We start from the raw sequence: 22,379 nt of genomic DNA, 5'->3' as shown, positions 1-22,379 counted from the left end.
GTTCGAGGAACATAAATTAGGTTACTTACATTATGACTGCTGACACCCCTGGGACAATGTACATTTGCAGCTGCACTACGACAACTCAGCGACACAATGGTAGGGATTATCTGAGCAGGGCTTGGGTCACGGATAATTAATTGTCTCAACGCGGCCTTCAAGTGTGCCGACAGGGTCCAGCACAAGCCTCTTTCCCCCTTCGCTTAAGACTGAGAGTATAGCTCTTTGATTCTGTTTTCCCCCTTCCCACACCCAGCTTCTTCTATAACAAACACAACAGAACTGATATAACTTGGGGTTAGCTGTTCTGGACAGTCAGATTGATGTTTCTAACCAACACACATTGTTCAGTTCATATTCTGCGGGGTGGTAGGCAGAGAGGCAGATCAGTAGCCAGAAGATTTATGTCTATTCAATTCTATTCTTACAAAATACAGTACAGTATATTAGGTCAATTGATATATATGAGCTATGGTAATGTACCACACTGACGAAAGACTACAATAAACCCTCTGAATACAGGTTTTCTTAATACACCTGACGACCTGGTTGAATGGAGGGGAAACACACACACAATTAAATTAGGGAAAAAGTAATGCAATTCAAAGAATTATGGAATGCCTTTTGCTGTTGATTCTGAATCAATGGGCTCATCTAGATCACATGATAGCTTACCTACAGATTCAGGGGGTTAACCAAGGTCACAAATTGGTGGTTTGTGCTGCAAATGCAAATCTAATCCCCAAAGGACAAATAACCCACTTGGATGGATCTATCCATGAAGGGTATAGACAATGTTTCAACTTTTTAAATAGTTTTGTGAATGTGTTGGGATGAAATTGTGAGTAAAAATATTTGGAAGGGCCTAGCCTAGTAGCACTAGTGAAGTGGCTACTCTTGACCCCACTTGAAAGTTTGAATTGAAAGCTCCACCACACTATTTACTGACTTTGGCTCCACCTTCTCAGATCCCACCGTCACACGACTTCCTCACTATTCCACCCGCAGCAGCCATGATGGTAGGTGTTACACACAATTTACTCTAGCTAGCTAGCGCACCTTATTATTTTATATGTCGCAATCATCTGACACATTCATCAATAAACGATGATTTGCCCATTGAAAGTTAATGTGGCTAATGCATCCTGTCTTTTGTTTACCTAGCAAGAAGGGCTGGACGATGGTCCCGATTTCCTCTCCGAGGAGGACAGAGGAGTAAGTTTATTTTTTTTTTTTTCTCTTTGATTTTAAATACAAATATTTATCTTATTTGTATTTGGGTCTTAACAGTTCGATCAGTTATTTATATTATTTGTATTCTGCAGTAACTCCTTATTGCACGATTTGATCAGCTGTTAGACAAGTGACAGCAGTGCCTAACAACAGACGTCAAATTTGTTGAATAGCTAGCTACTTTAGCTAAGCTAGCCAGCTTGACCACATCAGGAGTCAGTTGACTTCCTACTAGCTGGCCAGCTAGCTGGCAACCGTTACAATCCATTAGCTAGCTAGCTTACGTTAGTTACCTCTTGTTAACAATGAACATAAGCTTCTTTTAACTGCTCACTGTATGATTAACTCTATTACCATTGCTAACTAGTAACAGACCCATGTACCTATGCACATTTATTAGATTTCTGTTATTGTTTTGCAGGCTAGCTTGCTAGCTAAGCTAGGAAGTGCATAAGTTACTCATACCTTGTTAGAGTGTCATACCTTATGTTATTTTCAACGGTAGACCGGCTCTGGCAGCCAAAACCTCCATCTAAACGTGAATCGATTATCAATTGCGATACGGTTCTAGAAACATAAAGCTCTTTACTTTCATATCACATCAAACCCTTACCAAAAATATTCGCAGTTTTGAAAGTGCAGTCAACTGTGGTATTTTGGATGCAGTAATTGCAGAATAACCGCAATGCACAGCAGTTGAACTGCATTGTAACTGCAGTTACACTGAAAAATTACTGTAGTAAAAAAAAAAGGTTATTTTTTATGCAGTATTTGAAGCATACTGCACTCTGACTGCAATCTTTTTCATAATGGTATTTTCACACATGCAAAATATACACTTACTGTTTTAGCCGGCTTTATCACAGTTGCAGCGGACAGTATTTTTCAGTTACAAGTTTCTGGCGGCCTTCTTCCGTTTCACACAGGTGTTCGGAGCATGCTAGATAGCTAACTAGCAGAGGTGGTCGCCTGTTCCTTCCCGTCTTTCCTTAAACATGCCGTGTGGGAACACTAATCCTAACCCTATTAAAGGTGTGTAGTAATTGAACTTTTGTTTCATTTTTATTATGAGTTCTTGCTGATATGAAAGATATGTTTCCAAAACCATACCGCAAGCGATACGTGTTCATGTTTAGAGCATGCCTCGGGGCTCTTAACAAAAGTTCTGGGGAAGAAGATACCTTCATCAATAGGCACTAAAGGTAGTTAGCATCTATGAATGGGCTAGGACGTGCACAGCTTCTGAGTTGGCTAGTAAGCCAATACATAGTCTGATTAATCAGGCTGTGATACACAATAATTTGGTATACAGCTAGACATCCATGCCTACAAAACCATGTATATGTTCCTTACAAGCCAGAATGTTGAATAAAATGACATTGAAACTTACCGGTTGTCTGTGCGATTTGTCCTTCAGCTGCTCAAAATTTAAGACAAAGTATTGTTTACCCAACTTCTTAGAGAGCCGGTAGGTTTATGGTTTGGTTTGGCACCGAGGTAAAGTTAGTTTTATTGGATATTCGGTTGTCTCTCGTCAATAGCTATTGACCCAAGCGTGCCATGCATGACATGAACATTTTAGGTTCTTAATCAGGGGAGGATGAAGAACAAGCGATACCTTTTTTGTGTGAATTTTAGATTTTTCTTAAGATTTAAATCCAATTCATGCACAGTGCCTTCGGAAAGTATTCAGGCCCCTTGACTTTTTCCACATTTTGTTACGTTATAGGCTTATTCTAAAATGTATTGAATTGTATACACAATACCCCATAATGAAAAAACAATAATAGGTTTTTAAAAATGTTTGCACATTTATTACAAATACAAAACTGAAATATCACGTCAACATACAGTACCAGTCAAAAGTTTGAACACACCTACTCATTCAATAGTTTTTCTTTATTTTTACTATTTTCTACATTGTAGAATAACAGTGAAGATATCAAAACTATGAAATAACACATATGGAATCATGTAGTAACCAAAAAAAAAGTTTAACAAATCAAAATATATTTAATGTTTGAGATTCTTCAAAGTAGCCACCCTTTGCCTCGATGACAGCTTTGCACACTCTTGGTATTCTCTCAACCAGCTTCATGAGGTAGCCACCTGGAATGCATTTCAATTACCAGGTGTGCCTTGTTAATTTATGGCATTTCTTTCCTTGTTAATGCGTTTGAGCCAATCAGTTGTGTTGTAACAAGGTAGGTACCCCTATTTGGTAAAAGACCAAGTCCATATTATGGCAAGAACAGCTGAAATAAGCAAAGAGAAATGACAGTCCATCCTTACTTTAAGACATGAATGTCAGTCAATTCGGAAAATTTCAAGAACTTAAACATTTTCTTCAAGTACAGTCGCAAAAACCATTAAGCCCTATGATGAAACTGGCTTTCATGAGGACCGCCACAGGAAAGGAAGAACCAGAGTTACCTCTGCTGCAGAGGATTTCATTAGCATTCTGCACCGATACGCCATCCCCTCAAGGTTTGCGCTTAGTGGGACTATCATTTGTTTTTCAACAGGACAATGACCCAACACACCTCCAGGCTGTGTAAGAGCTATTTGACCAAGAAGGAGAGTGATGGAGTGCTGCAATAGATGGCCTGGCCTCCACAATCACCCGACCTCAACCCAATTGAGATGGTTTGGGATGAGTTGGACCGCAGATTAGAGGAAAAGCAGCCAACAAGTGCTCAGCATATGTGGGATCTCGAGCATTCCAGGTGAAACTGGTTGAGGGAATTCCAAGAGTGCAAAGCTGTCATCAAGGCAAAGGGTGGCTACTTTGAAGATTCTCAATATAAATATATTTTGATTTAACTTTTTTTGGTTACTACATGATTCTATGTGTTGTTTCATAGTTTTGATGTCTTCGCTATTATTATACATTGTAGAAATTAGTAAAAATAAAGAAAAACCCTTAAATGAGTAGGTGTGTCAACTTGGTACTGGAAGTATTCAGACCCTTTACTCAGTACTTTGTTGAAGCACCTTTGACAGCTATTTGTATTATTGGTATTCTGCAGTAATTCCTTATTGCATGATCTGATCAGCTGTTAGACAGGTGACAGCCGTGGCTAACAACAGATGTCAAATTTGTTGAATAGCTTGCTACCGTTAGCTACAAATACAAAATTGAAATATCACATTTACATAAGTATTCAGACCCTTTGCTCAATACTTTGTTGAAGCACCTTTGGCAGCGATTTACAGCATCGAGTCTTCTTGGGTATGACGCTACAAGCTTGGCACACCTGTATTTGGGGAGTTTCTCCCATTCTTCCCTACAAATCCTCTCAAGCTCTGTCATGTTGGATTGGGAGCGTTGCTGCACAGCTATTTTCAGGTCTCTCCAGAGATGTTCGTTCGGGTTCAAGTCTGGGTTCTGGCTGGGCCACTCAAGGACATTCAGAGACTTGTCCCGAAGCAACTCCTGTGTTGTCTTGGCTTTGTGCGTAGGGTTGTTGTCCTGTTGGAAGGTGAACCTTCGCCCTAGTCTGAGAACCTTCTCCAGAGCGCTCAGGACTTCATCAACGATCTCCCTGTACTTTTCTCCGTTCATCTTTGCCTCGATCCTGACTAGTCTCCCAGTCCCTGCCGCTGAAAAACATCCCCACAGCACTATGCTTCACCGTAGGAATGGTGCCAGGTTTCTTCCAGATGTGATGCTTGGCATTTTGGCCGAAGAGTGCAATCTTGATTTCATCAGATCAGAGAATCTTGTTTTTCATGGTCTGAAAGTCTTTATGTGCCTTTTGGAAAACTCCAAGCGGGCTGTCATGTGCCTTTTACTGAGGAGTGGCTTCCGTCTGACCACTCTACCATAAAGGCCTAATTGGTGGAGTGCTGCAGAGATGGTTGTCCTTCTGGAAGTGTCTCCCATCTCCACAGAGGAACTCTAGAGCTTTATCAGAGTGACCATCAGGTTCTTGGTCACCTCCCTGACCAAGGCCCTTCTCCCCTGATTGCTCATTTTGGCCAGGCGGCCAGCTCTAGGAAGAGTCTTGGTGGTTCCAAACTTCTTCCATTTAAGAATGATGGAGGCCACTGTGTTTTTGGGGAACTTCAATGCTGCAGAAATGTTTTGGTACCCTTCCCCAGATCTGTGCCTCGACACAATCTTGTCTCGGACCTCTACGGACAATTCCTTTGACCTCATGGCTTGCTTTTTGCTCTGACATGCACTGTCAACTGTGGGACCTTATATAGACAGATGTATGCCTTTCCAAATCATGTCCAATTACTTGAATGTGGACTCCAATCAAGTTGTAGAAACATCTCAAGGATGATCAATGGAAACAGGACACCTGCGCTCAATTTCCAGTCTCACAGGTCTGATACTTGTGTAAATAAAGTATTTCTGTTTTACAATTTTAATACATTTGCTAAAATTCCTAAAAAACTGTTTTCACTTTGTCATTATGGGGTATTGTGTGTAGATTGCTGAGGAAATGGTATATTTAATCCATTTTAGAATAAGGCTTTAACTTAACAAAATGTGGAAAAAGTCAAGTGGTCTGTATTGGAGTGTACAAATCATTAAGAACAGCCTCAAGTTGTCAGGGCATGGACTCTACAAGGTGTCAAAAGCGTTAAACAGGGATGCTGGCCCATGTTGACTCCAATGCTTTCCACAGTTGTGTCAAGTTGGCTGGATGACCTTTGGGTGGTGGTCCATCCTGTGTGTATCAAGAAATCTGTTGTGTGAAAAACCCAGCACCTACTACCATAGCCCGTTCAAAGGCACTTAAATACTTTCTTGCCCATTCACCCTCTAAATGGCACACATACACAATCCACGTCTCATTTGTCTCAAGGCTTAAAAATACATCTTTAACTTGTCCTCTCCCCTTCATCTACACTGATTGAAGTGAATTTAACAAGTGACATGATTAAGGGATCATAGCTTTCACCCGGATTCGCCTGGTCAGTCTATGCCATGGAAAGAGCAGGTGTTCATAATGTTTTCTACACTCAGTGCATATTTATATTGTCATGGCTTGCTTGGCTCAATAGCTATTGATGAGATGAGACCGACTATCCAATATAAAATGGCATTTCCATCTAAAAGGACGTATGTTCACCAACATGTTAAGTTCATAGGAGGATGTCAAATGAAAGCGAAGAGACTTTATTTTTTAGATATTAAGGCATATATAAATCTGTAAACCATTTTCCATCCTAAAAATTAGGATTAAGGCTTTGATTTCTGGTCAAACAGATAGAATAGGGTCTTAGAAAACGTCTAACAGAAAGTCTTAAACGATATTAAAAACACAATCATGTTAAAGTTAAGACCCCTGCCTACTAATATGAACACTTTTATATTTCGTTTTGGAGAATTAGTTTTCCTAATGTACACTACCAAAGTTTGGGGTCACTTAGAAATGTCCTTGTTTTTGAAAGAAAAGCAAAACACCAGTCTCAACGTCAACAGTGAAGAGGCGACTCCGGGGTGCTGGACTTCTAGGCAGAGTTCCTGTCCAATGTCTGTGTTATTATGCCCATCTTGATCTTTTCTTTTTATTGGCCAGAGATATGGCTTTTTCTTTGCAACTCTACCTAGAAGGCCAGCATCCCGGAATCGCCTCTTCACTGTTGACGTTGAGACTGGTGTTTTGCAGGTACTATTTAATGAAGCTGCAAGTTGAGGACTTGTGAGGTGTCTGTTTCTCAAACTAGACACTAATGTAATTGTCCTCTTGCTCAGTTGTGCACCGGGGCCTCCCACTCCTCTTTCTATTCTGGTTAGAGCCCGTTTGCGCTGTTCTGTGAAGGGAGTAGTACACAGCATTGTACGAGATCTTCAGCAATTTCTCGCATGGAATAGCCTTCATTTCTCAGAACAAGAATAGACTGAAGAGTTACAGAAGAAAGTTATTTGTTCCTAGCCATTTTGAGCCTGTAATCGAACCCACAAATGCTGATGCTCTAGATACTCAACTAGTCTAAAGAACGACAGTTTTATTGCTTCTTTAATCAGAACAACAGTTTTCAGCTGTGCTAACACAATTGCAAAAGGGTTTTCTAATGATCAATTAGCCTTTTAAAATGATAAACTTGGATTAGCTAACACAACGTGCCATTGGAACACAGGAGTGATAGTTGCTGATAATGGGCCTCTGTACGCCAATGTAGATATTCTGTAAAAAATCTGCCGTTTCCGGCTACAATAGTCATTTACAACATTAACAATGTCTACACTGTATTTCTGATAAATTTGATGTTATTTTAATGGACAAAAAATGAGCTTTTCTTTCAAAAACAAGGACATTTCTAAGTGACCCCAAACTTTTGAACGGTAGTGTAAGAAAATTTGCCTTCTGCTTTGTAATTCCGTAACCAAAACCCACATCTTTAAGATATTTTCTAATTTCTCTTCCTCATGAGGGAGGATAATGAAAGTTCACAGAAATGACAATTAAAGTTAGATCTAGTAATTTAGTGTTTTTACTGATATCAAGTTTGATCATGAATTATTAAGTGATTTAAACGGAACAGAATTGCGGCAATTGATTTGGCTACAATGTAAAAATCATAGTAGTCACAAACCACAGTTGGGATAACTGCTGCTGTCCTCCCTTCCGCTGGCATACTGTTATGTTCAGCTCATACGTTTTTTTTTCTTTCTCTTTCCGTCATCTGTTGGTCAAAGAAGGACTGTGAAAAGTCTGGACAACCCCTCCCTCTCTCATTAACGTCACCTCTCCCTGCTCTAACTGCACCTACCACCAACCCTCTTTCCATTTACTGTAACAGGTATCCTGACCCACTGAGCACCAACCAACACCGTACGTCCATGGATGTTGAAATTTGGTCAGTCCGCCCTGGCCGGACCAAATATGAACCAACCATAGACGTCTATGTTTCACAAGTTTGAACAGCACAGTACAGTAGAGAACAGTACATTACAGTAAAGAGTACAGTAAAGCACACTAGAGTATAGTATAGTGTTCTGTATTGTACTGTGCTGTGATGTCCAAACTTGTGAAACATAGACGTCTATTATTATTTCAGATTTGGTCTGGTCCGGACCAACCAAATATGGTCTTGTTTAGAGGCGGAACTCATTACAATAATAGCCAGTGTGTAGAATAATACCCAAATATGCATAAGAAAGATATAGCATATTTCTACCTTCACTTTGTAAGTCGCTCTGGATAAGAGCGTCTGCTAAATGACGTAAATGTAAATGTTTTACAGTGCATTTGGAAAGTATTCAGGTCCCTTGACCTTGACTAGTCTCCCAGTCCCTGCCGCTGAAAAACTTCCCCACAGCATGATGCAGCCGCCACCATGCTTCACTATAGGGATGGTATTGGCCAGGTGATGAGCGTTGCCTGGTTTCGCTTGGCATTCTGAACCATATACCTACCGGCTCTCCTATAAAGTTGGGTAAACAATACTTTCCTGTGGATATTCGGTCTAAAATTTAGAGCAGCGATCTACAAACAAACCGCACAGACAACCAGTAGAGGAAGTTTATATAACATTTTATTTAACATTCTGGCTTTTAAGGAATATTTACATGATTTTGCATTACAGCCTGATTAATCAGACTAGCCAAGATGTTATTTGACAGAGCTAGCTAGTGGGGAATGGTGATTTTGTCATTTGCTTGTCACTAAATACAACATCCGTTACAATATTTTGCAGCCTAGGGCAGTCAATGTTGACCTCCAAACTGATGCAACACTTCAAGTGGACATTTCTGATGCATTGAGTGAGCGGGACAAGGTTAAGTTTACTGTCCATACTAAGGTAGGAGAGTTTAGCTACCTGTCAATATTTATTCCTGTTTGCCCTGGCACTTGGCAAATGAAAGGCCAATAATGTGCATTTTTATGGCTGTGTGAATCGAGACTCGTCACATGACTTGCAATTATGTTCCTCCTCAGCAGTCGTCTTATCTCCACATTCATGATGTCTTCTGAAAATAAGTGTGCATGTATGCAAAATAAGCTTTGTTGATTTCATGGAACGCAAATGAAGATCTAAGGTTAAGAAACTGCATGATGGCATTCCACTCCACTTCATTTTCTATGCAGAGAGAATTCCAATAGTCATTCATTTCCTGTCACTGTCAAAGTATAACCTCATAATGTCATGGGTTTATTTGTTTTTACGGCTGCTTTTATAATGTTTCAAGGACTCTTGTGAAGGAAGGAATTCGATCATGATTCAAAGGGGTTGGTCACTGTCTTGAGATGATCAGGTCCTGTTTTCCCCCCTTTTATTTAAAAATGAGCTGCACATTCTAATTGTCAGGAAGATATTTTCAAAAGAGCCATAGAGAAATACTCTATTCTGTATTTGGCTCTGTTTTTAAGTATAATGTGTTCTATGATTGACGTCTGATTCCTATTATTTTGTTTTACCTTCCAGAGCACTCTTCCTAACTTCAAGCAGAATGAGTTTTCAGTGGTAAGGCAGCATGAGGAGTTCATCTGGCTCCATGACTCCTTTGTGGAGAATGAGGAGTATGCAGGCTACATTGTAAGTACTGAGCGCCATCCACGGTACTCTGTGTGTGTCCCCCAAATGGCACCCTATTCCCTATATAGTGCACTACTTTTGACAAGTAGTGCACTATATGGGAATAGGGTGCGATTTGGGAGATGACTGTTTTGGCTTTTAGGATTGGCTAATAAACTTCAGGGTTTTAGAAAACAACTAAATTATTCATTGTCAATTCCCTTTCTCATTAAAACTGTCTGGTGTCATGGAGTAATGAACTTAGCTTGATGTTCATTTTCAAGAAACTGCTGATTTAACTGTGATTTGTTGAATTGTAGATTCCCCCTGCCCCACCAAGACCCGACTTCGATGCTTCCAGAGAGAAGTTACAGAAACTGGGGGAAGGTGAAGGTTCCATGACCAAGGAAGAGTTCACCAAAATGAAACAGGAACTTGAAGCGTGAGTTCATGGTCATGTTCATTAGGTCACATTAAAAAAGAATTAGGATAGTACAACCTCATTGCATGCTCTCTGTGTTTTATAACCTTTCGTGCCTACTTGACACGACCCATGTTGCTCTGACATTGTTTTTGTGTTTCATTATAATGGTTTGGTTGGGTTACATGGATGCACTGAATGCCATTGGTTCATATCTTTGGCTATATCTGTGTTTCAGCGAATACTTGGCTATCTTCAAGAAGACCGTGGCGATGCATGAAGTGTTTCTTTGCCGTGTGGCTGCCCATCCTGTCTTAAGGAAAGACATGAACTTCCATGTCTTTTTAGAGTACAACCAAGACGTAAGTGGGGTTGAGATTACCAATTTAGGATTTAGATTTCCAGTCAGGTCCAAAAGTATTGTCTCCCTTGATAAAGATGAGTAAAAAAGACTGTTTAAAATAAATAATACAAATACTGAGCTATATTGCATGCTCCAATGTTTTTGAAATTGTTATTTTAAACGAATACAATTTGATTTGATTTGTATTTGTCACATGAGCCGAATACAACAGGTGTAGACCTTACCGTGAAATGCTTACTTACAAGCCCTTAACCAACAATGCAGTTCAAGAAATAGAGTTCAGAAAATATTTACTTAATAGATAAAGTAAAAAATGTAATAAAAAGTAACACAATAAAATAACAATAACGAGGCTATATACAGGGGGTACCGGTACCGAGTCAATGTGCAGGGGTAAGGTGACTATGCATAGATAATAAACAGCAAGTAGCAGCAGTGTAAAGCAAGGGGTGGGGGGGTTGATGTAAATAGTCCGGGCGGTCATTTCATTAATTGTTCAGCAGTCTTATGGCTTGGGGGTAGAAGCTGTTAAGAAGCCTTTTGGACCTAGACTTGGCGATTCAGTACCGCTTGCTGTGCAGTAGCAGAGAGAACTATGACTTGGGTGACTGGACAATTTTTTTGGCCTTCCTCTGACACCGCCTAGTATATATGTCCTGGATGGCAGGAAGCTTGGCCCCAGTGATGTACTGGGCCGTACGCCCTACCATGTGTAGCGCCTTACGGTCGGATGCCGAGCAGTTGCCATACCAGGCGGTGATGCAACCAGTCAGGATGCTCTCAATGGTGCAGATGTAGAACTTTTTGAGGATCTGGGGACCTATGCCAAATCTTTTCAGTCTCCTGAGGGGGAAAGGTGTCGTGCCCACTTCATGACTGTCTTGGTGTGTTTGGACTATGATAGTTTGTTGGTGATGTGGACACCAAGGAACTTGAAGCTCCAGACCCGCTCCACTACAGCCTTGTCGATGTTAATGGGGGCCTGTTCAGCCCTCCTTTTCCTGTAGTCCACGATCAGCTCCTTTGTCTTGCTCACCACACTGTCAGGTGGCTGACCTCCCTATAGGCTGTCTCGTCGTTGTCGGTGATCAGCCCTACCACTGTTGTATCGTCAGCAAACTTACTGATGGTGTTGGAGTCGTGCTTGGCCACGCAGTCGTGTTTGAACAAGAGGGGACTAAGCACGCACCCCTAAGGGGCCCCAGTGTTGAGGATCAGTGTGGCAGATGTGTTGTTGCCTACCCTTACCACCTGGGGACGGCCCGTCAGGAAGTCCAGGATCCAGTTGCAGAGGGAGGTGTTTAGTCCTAGGGTCCTTAGCTTAGTGATGAACTTTGTGGGCACTATGGTGTTGAATGTTGAGCTGTAGCCAATAAAAGCATTCTCACATACAGTACCAGTCTAAAGTTTGGACACCCCTACTCATTAAAGTTTTTTTTCTTCTATGTTGTAGAATAATAGAGAAGACATCAGAACTATGAAATAACACATATGGAATCATGTAGTAACAAAAAAAGTGTTAAACAAATCAAAATATATTTGCGATTCTTCAAAGTAGCCACCCTTTGCCTTGATGACAGCTTTGCACACTCTTGGCATTCTCTCAACCAGCTTCACCTGGAATGCTTTTCCAACTGTCTTGAAGGAGTTTTGATGTCTTCACTATTATTCTACAATGTAGAAAATAGTAAGAATAAAGAAAAACCCTAGAATGAGTATGCGTGTCCAAACTTTTGACCGGTACTGTAGGTGTTCCTTTTGTCCAGGTGGGAAAGGGCAGTGTGGAGTGCGATTGAGATTGCGTCATCTGTGGATCTGTTGGGGTGGTATGTGAGTGAGAGTGGGTCTAGAGTTTCCTGGATGACGGTGTTGATGACCAGCCTTTTAAAGCACTTCATGGCTACCGATGTGAGTGCTACAGGGCGGTTACCTTCACTTTCTTGGGCACAGTGACTATTGTGGTCTACTTGAAACATGTAGGTATTACAGACTTGGTCAGGGAGAGGTTGAAAATGTCAGTGAAGACACTTGCCAGTTGGTCTGCGCATGCTCTGAGTACACATCCTGGTAATCCGTCTGGCCCCGCGGCCTTGTGAATGTTTACCTGTTTAAAGGTCTTGCTCACATCGGAGAGCGTGATCACACAGTAGTCCGGAACAGCTGGTGCTCATGTATGCTTCAGTGTTGCTTGCCTCGATGCGAACATAAAAGTCATTTAGCTCATCTGGTAGGCTCGCGTCACTGGGCAGTTCGCGGCTGGGTTTCCCTTTCTAGTCCATAATAGTTTGCAAGCCCTGCCACATCTGACAAGCATCAGAGCCGGTGTAATAGGATTCAATCTTAGTCCTGTATTGACGCTTTGCCTGTTTGAGGGCATAGCATGATTTCTTAAAACCGTCCGGATTAGTGTTCCGCTGCTTGAAAGTGGCAGCTTTAGCCTTTAGCTCGGTGCGGATGTTGCCTGTAATCCATGGCTTCTAGTTTGGATATGTACGCACGGTCACTGTGGACGACGTCGTCGATGCACTTATTGATGAAGCTGATGATTGAGGTGGTATAATCCTCAATGCCATTGGATGAATCCTGGAACATATGCCAGTCTCTGCTAGCAAAACAGTCCTGTAGCATCCGCATCATCTGACCACTTCTGTATTGAGCGAGTCACTGGTACCTGCTTTAGTTTTTGCTTGTATGCACGAATCAGGAGGATAGAATTATGGTCAGATTTGCCAAATGGAGGGCGAGGGAGAGCTTTGCATACATCTCTGTGTGTGGAGTAAAGGTGGTCTAGAGTAATTTTTTTCCCTCTGATTGCACGTGACATGCTGGTAGAAATGATGTAAAATGGATTAAAGTTGACCTGCATTGAAGTTCCCGGCCATTAGGTGCGCCACGCTTCTGGATGAGCATTTTCTTGATTGCTTATAGCCTTATACAGCTCGTTGAGTGTGGTCTACAGCTTATCATGAGGTACTCTACCTCAGGCGTGCAATACCTTGAGACTTCATTAATATTAGACATCGCGCACCAGGTGTTATTGACAAATGGACACACACCTCCACCCCTCATCTTACCAGACTTAGCTGTTCTGTTCTGCTGATGCACGGAAAACCCAGCCAGCTCTATATTATCAGTGTCGTCGTTCCTCCACGACTCGATGAAACATAAGATATTACAGTTTTTAATGTCTCGTTGGTAGGACGATCTCGAACGGTGATTGCACGTTGGTCGATAGAATGGATGGCAGGCGGGTTTCCCACTCATCGACAAATTCTCACAAGGCACCCCGATCTCCGCCCCCTGTATTTCCGTCTTTTCTTCACGCAAATGACGGGGATTTGGGCCTGGTCCCGGGGAAGCAGTATATCCTTCTCGTCGGACTTATTAAATAAAAAATCTTTGTCCAGTTCGACGTGAGTAATCAATGTTCTGATATCCAGAAGCTCTTTTCTGTCATAAGAGACAGTAGCAGCAACATGTACAAAATAAGTTAAAAACAAACAAAATAGCACAGTTGGTTAGGAGCCCGTAAAACGGCAGCCATCCTCTCCTGCGACATTGGGTAAATCCTAAATTGCTCAGAGAAAGAGATTTTGTTTAACAAGTAATCTTTTTTTCTAAAGAAGATATGGGTCAAAATTATTGGCACGTCTGATTTCAATACTCTGGCACCCTCCCTTTGCGAGGGTAACTGCACTGAGCCTTTTTCTGAAATGTTTGATGTGATTGGAGAACACATTGAAAGGGATATTCGACCATTCCTCCATACAGATCCTTGATATTTTTCATTTGTGCTTATGGACTGACTGCCCTCTACAATTTAAACCACAGGTTTTGAAAGGGATTCAAGTTCGGAGACTGAGATGGCCATTGCAAAATGTTGATTTTGTGGTCAATTAACCATTTCTTTGTGGTTTTGATGTGTGCTTGGGGTTATTGGCTTGCTGGAAGATCCACTTGTGGTTTTACCTAGCTTGGCTGACATGACTCACAGTGCAGGGAGAGTTGTGGCACACTGATCTTGGACAGGAGAGCATTGTAAATGCAATATTCGCTTAGAAATTGAGGAGAGGCATTGATTGGTTCTCTCAAGTGTTTATTTTGTTGTGACCTCTGGTTGTTTGTATTTGAAAATCCAACAGTTAAAATGGAAGGGGGTGGTATTTGGGGGCTGTGTGTTGCTGAGCGTGTGGGTGTTTAAGTGGGAAAGACACAGAGGAGAACCAACCAGTAAAAGCATGTACACTGAACAAAAATGGAAACACAACATGTAAAGCGTTGGTCCCATGTTTCATGAACTGAAATAAAAGATCTCAGAAATGTACCATACTCACAAAAGCTTATTTCTCAAAAAAAAAATAAACACAAATTTGTTTACATCCCTGTTAGTGCGCATTTCTCCTTTGCCAAGATAATCCATCCACCTGACAGGTGTGGCATGATTAACAAGCTGATTAAACAGCATGGTCATTACGCAGGTGCACCTTGTGCTAGAGACAATAAAATGTGTAGTTTTGTCACACAACACCATGCCACAGATGTCTCGAGTTTTTACGGAGCGTGCAATTGGCATGTTGACTAAGCTCTGTCCACCAGAGCTGTTGCCAGAGAATTTAATGTTCATTTCTCTACCATAAGCCGCCTTCAACATTGTTTTAGAGATTTTAGCGGTACATCCAACCGGCCTCACAGCCGCAGACCACATGTATGTTGTCATATGGGCAAGCGGTGTGTGAACACCAAACCCACCCCCGGTGTGCGTGGCCCAAGAGCTCTATTTTCAATTCATCTAACAAATATAAACTCCTGGAGTTTTCTAAACAGCATTGGCACTTGGATTAAAACCGGTGCTATGATCAGATGACATGAAAATAGAGCTATTTAGCCACGCACACCAGGGGTGGGTTTGTTGTTGAAGAAGGATGCATATGCGAAAATAACCCCAGAACCAACTATACAATAAGTTGGTGGATCTTTGATTTTATGGGGCTATTTTGCTTCCACTGGTCGTGGGGCGCTTTTTAAGGTCAACGACATCATCATTAATTCAAATCAAATTTTATTGGTCGCATACGCATATTTAGCGGATGGTATTGTGGGTGTAGCGAAATGCTTGTGTTCCTAGCTCCAACAGTGCAATAGTATCTTAACAATTCACAACAATACACACATCTAAAAGTAAAATAAATGTATAAATATTAGGACGGGCAATGTCGGAGTGGCACTGACTAAAATATAGTAGAATAGAATACAGTATATACAGTTGAAGTCGGAAGTTTACATACACTTAGGTTGGAGTCATTAAAACTTTTTCAACCACTCCACACATTTCTTGTTAACTAACTATAGTTTTGGCAAGTCGGTTAGGACATCTACTTTGTGCATGACACAAGTCATTTTTCCAACAATTGTTTACAGACAGAACATTTCACTTATAATACACTGTATCACAGTTCCAGTGGGTCAGAAGATTACATACACTAAGTTGACTGTGCATTTAAATAGCTTGGAGAATTCCAGAAAACGATGTCATGGCTTTAGAAGCTTCTGATAGGGTAATTGACATCATTTGAGTCAATTGGAGGTGTAGCTGTGGATGTATTTCAAGGCCTACCTACTCAGTGCCTCTTTGCTTGACATCATGGGAAAATCAAAAGAAATCAGCTAAAACCTCAGAAGAAAATTGTAGACCTCCACAAGTCTGGTTCATCCTTGAGGGCATTTTTCAAACACCTGAAGGTACCACGTTCATCTGTACAAACAATAGTACGCAAGTATAAACACCATGGGACCACGCAGTCGTCATACCGCTCAGGAAGGAGACTCATTCTGTCTCCAGAGATGAACGTACTTTGGTGCGAAAAGTGCAAATCAATCCCAGAACAACAGCAAAGGACCTTGTGAAGATGCTGGAGGAAACAGGTACAAAAGTATCTATATCCACAGTAAAACGAGTCCTATAGCGACATAACCTGAAAGGCCACTCAGCAAGGAAAAAGCCACTGCTCCAAAACCACCATAAAAAAGCCAGACTACTGTTTGCAACTGCACATGGGGACAAAGATTGCACTTTTTGGAGACTTGTCCTCTGGTCTGCTGAAACAAAAATACAACTGTTTGGCCACGATGACCATCGTTGTGTTTGGATGAAAAAGGGGGAGGCTTGCAAGCCGAAGATTACCATCCCAACCGTGAAGCACGAGAGTGGCAGCATCATGTTGTGGAGGTGCTTTGCTGCAGGAGGACTGGTGCACTTCACAAAATAGATGACATCGTGAAGATGGAAAATGATGTGGATATATTGAAGCAACATCTCAAGACATCAGTCAGGAAGTTAAAGCTTGGTCGCAAATGGGTCTTCCAAATGGACAATGACCCAAGCATACTTCCAAAGTTGTGGCAAAATGGCTTAAGGACAACAAAGTCAAGGTATTTGAGTGGCCATCACAAAGCCCTGATCTCAATCCCATAGAAAATGTGTGGGCAGAACTGAAAAAGCGTGTGCGAGCAAAGAAGCCTACAAACCTGACTCAGTTACACCAGCTCTGTCAGGAGGAATGGGCCAAAATTCACCCAACTTATTGTGGGAAGCTTGTGGAAGGCTACCTGAAACGTTTGACCCAGATTTAACGGCAATGCTACCAAATACTAATTGAGTGTATGTAAACTTCTGACCCACTGGGAATGTGATGAAAGAAAAGCTGAAATAAATAATTAAATCTGACATTTCACATTCTTACAATAAAGTGGTGATCCTAACGGACCTAAGACAGGGAATTTTTACTAGGATTAAATGTCAGGAATTGTGAAACAGAGTTTAAATGTATTTGGCTAAGGTGTATGTAAACTTTCGACTTCAACTGTACATATGAGATGAGTAAAGCAGTCTGTAAACATTATTAAAGTGACCAGTGATTCCATGTCTATGTATATAGGGAAGCAGACTCTAAGGTGCAGGGTTGAGCAATCGGGTGGTAGCTGGCTAGTGATGGCTATTTAACAGTCTGATGGCCTTGAGATGGAAGCTGTTTGGAGAACACCCAGTACCAGGACATTTTAGTCAAAAATCTGTCTGCCTCTGCTAGTCGGCAGAAAATGGATCTTCCAGCAAGCCAATAACCACAAACACACATCAAAATTCACAAATCAACATTTTGCAATGGGCATCTCAGTCTCTGAACTTGAATCCCATTGAAAACTGTGGTTTGAATTGAAGAGGGCAGTCCATACGCTCAGAAGAAGGATATCAAGGATCTGGAAAGATTCTGTATGGAGGAATGGTCTAAGATACCTCCCAATATGTACTCTAATCTCTTACAACATTTTAGAAAAAGGCTCAGTGCCGTTATCCATGCAAGGGATTTATACAGTCTTTTTTACTCATCTTTATGAAGGGTGCCAATCATTTTTAACCTGACTGTATTTTGGTGACGATTGTAGCTGTGGAAATGTTATTAGACAAGCTCTCTCTCTCTCTCATTTCTTTTAACTTTAGATAACTCAAAAGGCTAGTCGAATGTGCCTGAAAGCATATGCCATTTCCTTACCTTATCTTAGTTTTATCATTGTCAGTTTGTCCTTACTTGACCTCTTTTGTTCACAGCTGAGTGTACGAGGCAAAAACAAGAGGGAGAAGATGGAAGATTTCTTCAAGAATGTGGTGAAGTCAGCAGACGGCGTGTTAGTGGCAGGGGTGAAGGTGAGTTGGGTTTGCTTTTCTGTGTCAACCATTCCTCCACTCTTTTCTGTGTCAACCATTCCTCCACTCTTTTCTGTGTCAACCATTCCTCCACTCTTTTCTGTGTCAACCATTCCTCCACTCTTTTCTGTGTCAACCATTCCTCCACTCTTTTCTGTGTCAACCATTCCTCCACTCTTTTCGGTGTCAACCATTCCTCCACTCTTTTCGGTGTCAACCATTCCTCCACTCTTTTCGGTGTCAACCATTCCTCCACTCTTTTCGGTATAAATCCATTCAGCCAAGTAAATGGGCATTGAACTTGCTTTGAGTTTTATATTTGAATGAAATCACAACATAAGTATTTTGCGACTTACGCATTGGTCGAAAAACATTGTTTAGCATCATGAATGCTGCTCACATTTCTATAAATGCCGTTGTCAAAATCTGTATCTTCAGATTTGTATTTATTCTTTAACAATTAGTACGTGTATAAAGTTTGACATAATTGTCTTTTGGATTTCAGGATGTAGATGATTTCTTTGAGCATGAGAAGACATTCCTTTTAGAGTACCATAATCGTGTCAAAGATGCCTCCTCCAAATCTGATAGAATGATCAGGTCTCACAAAAGTAAGTCTCCTCACTGTCTCGTAATCTCCACGTGCTAGGTAAGCTTTCTGCTATATAAATGGATTTTAATCAGTTATTGAGAATGAGATTGATTTGAGTAATTCCAATTGAAAGTATTGAAATGCCATTTTTGCTGTGAACTGTTGCTGAGTGGGTTCTGAGTCACTTTGGTATCATGTTTTAATGTTTGTGGAAACCAGCCTGTTTGTCCTTGTGATGTGCGTTGTATTTTACGTCTATTTTCTGTTTTATATTAATTCGCTGACAAATATGGAAATGGGTAAGTTGTTTGTTTATTTGTAGTTGGGTCAGTCAGTCTTAAAATGTTGGGGATGACAGCCGACTCAATTCCTTGTCATGTTCCTAAAAAAATTTTGGGATGAGCACAATAACTTGTAAATTATCTGTATTTTTTTGTAGGCATATTTTTTTTGTCCAGATTTGTATATCTTAACAGGTAAGAGCCATGAGGTTCCCTTTAATCTTTTGAAGAAATAAAATGTTCTGCTAGTTTTTTCACACCTCAATCCTGCTTTGACAGCTTCAGGAAACAAATTCCCCTCAGAAATCTAGTCCTCTGTCATTCCCAAGAATCAGACAATACATCTGTCATGTCCTCAGCTTTGTGTAGGAACTACTATGTATGTTTGTTACCTCATTTCCACAGCATTAAAAAATGATACTGTGTTTGAAAAGTGACTCCCTGCATATTTGAAATTGTCCTGCTGCAGATGTTTTATCATTGTAGTTTATTTTCTAAAAGATGTTTGCTTGCATTTTATTGATATATTTTGTACATGATTGACTGACCATCTATGTGTGTGTGAGTATGGGGGTTGAGCTGTTATTTGAAATGTAATGTCATCTAATAGGAGTTCCTCTGTTGAAGGTGCTGCAGATGATATCAATAGAATCGCCTCCACACTGTACACTTTAGGAACCCAGGACTCCACAGATGTGTGCAAGTATGCAAAAAGTTTCCCCTTTTCTCTCCATACATTGTCTGCTGCCAATAATCTATAATAACTCCAAAATATAATCTAGAAACTATAGTAACTCAAATGCAATTTACTGTTTTTCAGATTTTTCTTGAAAGTTTCTGAGCTGTTTGAGAAAACACGGGTACGTTGATTTATTTTTAATATTGTGTTCAATGTGTGACACAATTTTGTCAATTTGTTGTGTACCAGCTATGAACACCGAAGCATAGGCTATGGTCAGTAACTATGTACATTATAGCCAAAATCTAGACATGTGGTGATGAGCTATCTATTGGTCGCAATGTAGATCTTGTCTAAAGTTCACAAGTTTCTGCTGGTGTCCCTTCCTCTACAGAAAATAGAGGCTCGAGTGGCTGCAGATGAGGACCTGAAACTTGCCGACTTACTGAAGTATTATCTCAGGGAGTCTCAAGCTGCTAAGGTACATAACTCGACCCTGCTTTTCTTAATCATCAATCAATTATGATTAGATACCCTGGTCAGTTATCAGAGGTATTATCTGAGCATTTTCATCAGACAGTGTTGTAGTGTTTAGATTAGTATTAATGTGCTCTATGGAATCTGCTTTTCTTCAGGATCTATTGTACAGACGAGGGAGGGCCCTGGTAGATTACGAGAACGCAAACAAAGCTCTGGACAAAGCCAGGGCAAAGAACAAAGATGTGCTTCAGGCAGAGACCAGCCAGCAGGTGTGCTGTCAGAAGTTTGAGAAAATCACAGAGTCCGCAAAGCAAGGTACTTTATCCACTTTCTTTACATATATTTTTTTCACAGTCCTGGCTAAATTCTTGCTTGAGAAATTGATCTTTGCTAAGAAACTATTTTTGTTTCTTTTTGACAATTTTAATTTAAAACCGTCACGGTAAAGTACTTAATTGCTACCCAGAAATTATTTGATATTGAGATAAAAACTGCTGCATTGGACCTTTTTAGCAGTATTAATAATTCAAGGCATTTCATACTTTTCCAAAAAGTATCCCTCCCTGTTGAAAATGAAATCAGAGTCCCAAGTTTTGCATGTAAGAGAAGCTTAACCAGATTAGGGATGTAGAGGGGTAAATCTGATAATGTTCTGCCATTCCGGAATAGAGCTTATAGACTTCAAGACGAGACGAGTAGCAGCCTTCAGAAAGAACTTGGTGGAACTTGCCGAACTGGAACTCAAACATGCTAAGGTCATTTTTTATTATACATGGTTGTCTATTAGCGATTCTATCAAGGCTGTATCACAACCGGCCGTGATTGGGAGTCCCATAGGGTGGCGCACAATTGGCCCAGCAACTTCCGGGTTTGGCCGGTGTAGGCCGTCATTTTAAATAAGAATTTGTTTTTAACGGACGTGCCTAGTTACATTTTTTTAAATAAAATAATTATGACTTTCAAAACTGCTTTTTCCCCAGGTTTAGGCTAATCCTCTTTCTCGCTACTTCTCCACAGGGTAATTTACAATTATTGCAAAGCTGTGTCGGGGTCCTCAAAGGAGACACTTAGATCTTTACTTTAGGTTCACTGTACAGAGCTTTCCCCGCTTTGGTCTGGTCTTCACTGAGAAGATGGAAAAGAGAGCATATCTGGGGTCAGTTTGTTTTCAGGATGTCTGTTCGTAGTCATCACCAGAGACACCGAACTCCACCCACAACCCCCCTTCAAACGTGAGGAAGCCGCGGTGGAATACCTGCAATATCCACACAGCACAAGAACCTATAACGTTGTTAAATCACGTCAACTTTTTTATTGTTAACAACAATCATAATTTTCCATGGGAATCTTCTCCCAATCTATATCACGTCATGTCTGTCCAGATTGATTATTTGTTATTATTTTGCTTAGTGTAATCTTTGAGGCCAATAGTTTCAGTAAAACTTTTTTAAGTGATGCTGCTCAGTTACTTTGTTCAAGTTGAGCTCATTCTTACTATTATTGAAGTGTATTGTCACTAAAAGCCTTGTACATGTTGTATTAGTTCTCACTGTACTGCTAATGATTGTTTTAATCTTTACTAATACTTTTGTTTTTCAGTAATTTCATACAAGTTCTGTTCTTTTTTTCATTCCAGACAAGTAATGCTTCAATATGTTTGCCTTAATGTAGAGTAAGCCTATCAAGTATTGTAAAAAAAAGAAAACAAATGGATAAGTTTTTGTTTTTCCCCAGTTTTTTTATTTTTTATGTGCTCTGTATATGAATGTTTTTTTCCTTCTGTGACCAAAGCTTCCATTTATTTAGATGGGGAAATGCTGAAACAAATCGTTGTACTGATGAAGATTAAAATGATTATGAAAATATGAATAATAAATGATACTGTTTACCTTAGAACCGTCCTGAACATATTTCATGAAATGTTTTGACTAGGCTATTTGTTGTCCATCTATCTAGTTGTAAACATTTTTAATTTTGTATCTTTTATGACTCTGAGAAACATGGAAGAAAAGCCAGGGGAAGCCAATACCTTCAATATCATATTAAACTCCATTTCGACTGTTCGTATTATGGTTGAATAAAAAGATGATGGCCACTTTTTAAACTGCTTGTACTAGGTTGTTTCTTTCATCTTGAAAGTGTGGATTATGTT

The 22,379-nt window shown here is 40.5% G+C and overlaps 1 protein-coding gene across 2 annotated transcripts; it reads left to right on the top strand.

The window, feature by feature from the left end:
* Nucleotides 1-957: 957 nt before the first annotated feature.
* Nucleotides 958-22,331, top strand: LOC106602024 (sorting nexin-6). 2 transcript variants are annotated; one of them, XM_014194473.3, is made up of 14 exons: nucleotides 958-1,019; nucleotides 1,165-1,215; nucleotides 8,893-8,997; nucleotides 9,622-9,732; nucleotides 10,032-10,153; nucleotides 10,371-10,494; nucleotides 18,100-18,195; nucleotides 18,701-18,806; nucleotides 19,696-19,771; nucleotides 19,889-19,928; nucleotides 20,142-20,228; nucleotides 20,383-20,542; nucleotides 20,897-20,982; nucleotides 21,245-22,331. In XM_014194473.3, the coding sequence occupies exons 1-14, from the start codon at nucleotides 1,014-1,016 to the stop codon at nucleotides 21,296-21,298; spliced, it is 1,224 nt and encodes a 407-aa protein (XP_014049948.1). In that variant the 5' UTR covers nucleotides 958-1,013; the 3' UTR covers nucleotides 21,299-22,331. The 2 variants fall into 2 exon arrangements, with proteins under 2 accessions (XP_014049948.1, XP_045573612.1); XM_045717656.1 differs by lacking the exons at nucleotides 958-1,019; nucleotides 1,165-1,215 and adding an exon at nucleotides 2,160-2,265.
* The last annotated feature ends 48 nt before the right edge of the window (nucleotides 22,332-22,379 follow it).

The sequence above is a fragment of the Salmo salar genome, chromosome 01 (assembly GCF_965601325.2).
Source record: "Salmo salar chromosome 01, fSalSal1, whole genome shotgun sequence".
Classification (NCBI taxonomy): domain Eukaryota; kingdom Metazoa; phylum Chordata; class Actinopteri; order Salmoniformes; family Salmonidae; genus Salmo; species Salmo salar.
The sequence above is the reverse complement of the archived record's forward strand: the minus strand, read 5'-3'. Positions and strand labels throughout refer to the sequence as shown.

Excerpts from the sequence above, each read along its gene's own strand:
- LOC106602024 (XM_014194473.3), top strand. Across the intron at positions 10,154-10,370 it reads ATGAAACAGGAACTTGAAGC|CGAATACTTGGCTATCTTCA; the intron begins GTGAGTTCATGG and ends TCTGTGTTTCAG. Across the intron at positions 10,495-18,099 it reads TTTTAGAGTACAACCAAGAC|CTGAGTGTACGAGGCAAAAA; the intron begins GTAAGTGGGGTT and ends TTTTGTTCACAG.